The sequence below is a fragment of the Alosa sapidissima genome, chromosome 9 (assembly GCF_018492685.1).
Source record: "Alosa sapidissima isolate fAloSap1 chromosome 9, fAloSap1.pri, whole genome shotgun sequence".
Classification (NCBI taxonomy): Eukaryota; Metazoa; Chordata; class Actinopteri; order Clupeiformes; family Clupeidae; genus Alosa; species Alosa sapidissima.
Window position 1 is genome coordinate 25,406,208 of NC_055965.1, and position 4,353 is coordinate 25,410,560.

A 4,353-nucleotide genomic window follows, 5' to 3' on the forward strand; every position below is an offset into this window, starting at 1 on the left:
AAGCAACATTTAAGATTGTGTTTGGTAAAGAGCTGAGCATCGTTCCCCATACACACTTTGGATTTGTTATTTATTTCTGTGTGCATTTCCAGTTGGCATCCATACTGCAGCTGAAATTGGGATTCCTTGTGAATGGTTATAAGAATACTGGTTGGTGGAGATGATACTTTACATCCCTGCTTAAAGTTCAATGTGATTGATGTCCACACATGATAATTTGTTTGTTGTTTGAAAAAAAAAACAACTATGACACAGCAACAGACAATACTTGTGAAAAACACATGGGTTTATTCTAAAGCTGACATTTAGGACACACTTTATTGAAAAAAAAAACCTTAACATATTCCATTATGGATACAAAACAAGCAGTCCATTCTATTAAAGGTGCAGTCAGAGATTGTGCAGGAAGTTGCATTTGCTTGTGTTTATGTTTATATTTAAATTTATTAGCAGACAATTTTGTGTAAACAATGTATATTATATTTAAAAAAAGGACCAAACAAAAAATGGCAGAGGTAGCTCACCCCTTACTGTACCTATAAAGCGATGGTTCGGAGTAATTTCACCCTAGGGTCCTTTGGACCATGACCCCGAGCCAAACACCCTCCTAGAACCTGTTTTCCCTTGGTCGAACCCTGGTCGAGTAGCGCTGTCAGAAACTAATGAGTTTCTGCAGTTGTAATGGTACCAACTTTTGTCTCGTAAATTACCCCACTAATAATGCCCTGAATGGTACGAAACCTCTACAGTATGTTCTTTACTCATAAAACGAGACATTGAAAAGTTTGTAAATACACCAGGAGTTTATTTAAATAAGACTTGCCTGATGGATGCTACTATCTGCTACTATACGGCTGCGTCGACGTTACTTCCGTGATTTGGGAAAAGCCCGTAAAAGTCCTGGCAGAGTCCCCTGCAAAGGTCCCTAGGGTGAAATTACTCCGAACCATCACTTTAAGTTTAAGGTTGAATCATTTGTCAAAGATCAAAAATGTTATTGAGAAAAAAAAAGAATAATATTTTTTTCCAAAAAGACTAAATCAATTTAAGTTTACTGCTCAGGGAAACAAACTGCACCTGCAATTGGCCCACATGCTATTCCCACAACTGCTGCTCCTCCAAATCTGTCAGCTGCAGAGATGTAAAAGTCTGGCTTCAGCAAGTAGAAGTCCTGCCATATTTTTTTTCAACCATTTACTTAATCAGCTGATTCTGATTAGCACAACTTTTAAAAGAACACTATGCAGGTTTAGGTATTTTTGGCAACTGTAGCTCTCCCTCTAAAGTTATGGTATATTTATATGTTACTCTGCTATTGTAAATAGCAACATTCTCATGACTTACCCCCCCTGTCCACAACAATAATTAAGCTTTTGCTGTGGAGGAGAAGGATTAACAACAGGAAAAATTTCTAAAGAGGTATATTTCATGATTCTTGCAAGAGTTTGTCGGGCCGCCGTTCTGCAAGTTGCATGGCTGTATTTCACGGTAGTGACTTGCTATGTCTATGCTGTCATTTACCATCAAATTGGCTTCATAAAGAGGTGAAAATCTTGCATAGTGTACCTTTGAGCCAGGTAGATCAGCTAGTTACTAAAATTAGCTCACACAAGTAGAACCAATACATGGCAGGACTTTTACTTTTTTTCAATTTCATAGCATTACATTATGAATACCCCCTCCCTTTTTTACTAAAAGACTATGTTGCCAACACAAGCCTCAATCTGTTTTCTTTGTGTTAGTGTCATCTATGATGTTTGTGAACTCTAACTCTTCTATATCTCTGCCACCATATCTACCCACTATTCCCCCAACAGCAACACCACCTACGACCCCTGCAACTACTCCTACTGTTGCTCCTTTAGCTGCTCCTATTTTCGCTCCAGCAAGTCCTGCTACGACTGATCCTACAACAGCTCCCACCATCGCTCCCCCCAATGCTCCCCCAACTGCACCTCCTGCTGCTCCTCCCTCTGCTCCCCCAACACCTCCAGCAACTGCTCCTATAATTGTCTTGCTTTTATCTTTCATATAATCTGCAGTTTCAATGATATTGTCCATGTATGCTGCACTGACTCCTGCTCCTAATCCTACTATTCCTACTCCAACTGCTCCTACAGGTCCTCCCGCACACCACCCCCCAACTGCCCCCCCAAATCCTCCTACTGTTATCCTCAACTGTTTTCCTACCTTCTTTCTCTTTTCCATCTCTTCATTGGCTCTCTTTTCAGCTGCTACTCTCTTTTTCCTCTCTTCATTGGCTCTCTTTTCAGCTGCTACTCTGATATTTTCCTCATACTCATTTCTTTCCCTTTCCTCCTCCCGTCTCTTTCTCTCCTCCTCCTCTCTCTGAGCCTCCTGGTACATCTCATTTGTGTAGTATTCGCCACTATTCTTTTCCACCATGGTGTCAATCTTCTCCAGCAGCTCCTTCACTTGTGTCTTGTCATCTTTGTTGTCATTATTGAAAGCATGATATACACCACCACATGTGTTGATGATGTCTTGAATTTGAGGATGCTTTACAACATATTCCAGTTGCTTTCCTTTCAGCTGATCAACATGAGTGAAGAGCACCATGGTGAACTGTGCAGCTCTTCCCCCAAAGTTCTCCTGGATCCATTTCAATGCATTCCTCTCCTCCTCTGTGAATCTCACACCCAGTCTGATCAGCAGCAGGAAGACATGAGGACCGGGAAGGGACATATCTACACACTTCTTTATATCACTTTTAAATTGATCTTTTATGTTTGTGTCGAACACTCCTGGAGTGTCGATCACTGTGATCTTCCTCCCAGCTACCTCTCTACTACCCTTTTTACAGGTGTCAGTGGCAGATATAATATCTGCACTTTCGTTGAAGACATTTTCTCCCACGATGGTGTTTCCTGATGCACTCTTTCCAGATCCAGTTTTACCCACCAGTACAATCCTAAGGTCTGAAGAACAATAAAATCAGTGCCAATTACTCCATTTCTGAGGAATATCCAGCACTTGAATTGGAAAATACAAAATCTTACAACATATTTGGTTAATATAAAATATGTATCTATTGATGCAAATCTAAATGTACTCAGCAACATTGCAATAACTTTATGTCAAGATCATTCATTTGGAGAATGTGTGCTGTAATGGTGGCGAGCCCAGGTACTGCAATTCAGGCACCAGACAAATCCTGCCACCGCCAGCATATAGCATATAGTTATATAGTTATAGCACATTACAGCACACATTCTCCAAATGAATGAAATGGTAAAGGAAGGAAAAATGGTAAACTACAGACATCCCAAGTCTCCCGGAAGTTCCGGGAGTCTCCCGCATATTGATAGCGGCTCCCTGACACCCGCAAATTAGATCAAATCTCCCGGAATCTAGTGTGAGCGATCAAGAGCGCGCATGCGAGACCGCGTGTGCATCTGAGTGTAGCGTGCACACGACGGGAGAGAGATAGGGGTGGTGTGTGATCCAAGACAGAGAGCATCCTAAATTGGCCTGTTTCGCTAAATCAACCAATCAGTTTTCAGTGTAGGCGGGCTTTTATCTCTTTTCTCCCGAACTTAATTAATCAGTTCAGTGTATAGAAACAGGAGCGTCATGGCAGAGTCAGTGCCTCAAAAGAAAGGAAAATGTAAGACCCATTTCAAAGTGCAGGTTACCCTTGTCTCATAAGAGTAAAACATAATGATGGACCTAGTCCTGCACGCTGCACTGTTTGTAACAGTGACTTTAGCATTGCCCATGGCGGGTTAAATGATGCAAAAGACATGTTGAGGTGAGTTTAACAAGTGTCAATTCATGTGCATATTATTCAGGCCTATAGGCTACTAGATGCACTGCAAAAACTGCTTATCTAACAAAATCTAACCAAGTGTTATTAATCTTATATCAAGATAAAAAAAACTAGTTGGTATTGTTTTCAGTATAAAGAGACTTACCTAGCGCTTTTTTGTGAAATCATTTGACTTAATTTAAAAATAAATTGACTTATTTTAAGACATCTCATCTTGAAAACAAGCAAATTTGTCAGCCAGTGCGTTGAGCAAATTTGTCTTGATAAGACTCCTTAAAATAAGTTAAAGTCTTCTTAAATTAAGTCAAAATGATCTTTTGAGAGGGCGCTAGGTAAGTCTTTTCATACTAAAAACAATACCAAATAGATTTTTTAATCTTAATATAAGATCAATAACACTTGGTTAGAATTCATTTTTTGCAGTGTGGCTAGTTGCCAAGGCTACATGAAAAGACCAAACTACAAAAATCTACATATTTTATTTCACAATTTCTATCTATAGGCCTTCCTTATTTGTTGTACTGACTAGACATTATTGAACATATTAGTTTTTCTAATTTTAT

At 39.7% G+C, this 4,353-nt stretch overlaps 1 protein-coding gene across 1 annotated transcript; it reads right to left on the bottom strand.

Moving 5' to 3' along the window:
* Window positions 1–1,719: 1,719 nt before the first annotated feature.
* On the bottom strand, window positions 1,720–3,083 carry LOC121718484 (GTPase IMAP family member 7-like). The gene is made up of 2 exons (XM_042103496.1): window positions 3,074–3,083; window positions 1,720–2,939 (listed from the first exon to the last, which is right to left on the bottom strand). Exons 1-2 carry the CDS (start codon window positions 3,081–3,083, stop codon window positions 1,720–1,722), a joined length of 1,230 nt encoding a protein of 409 aa, XP_041959430.1.
* Between the last annotated feature and the right edge of the window lie 1,270 nt (window positions 3,084–4,353).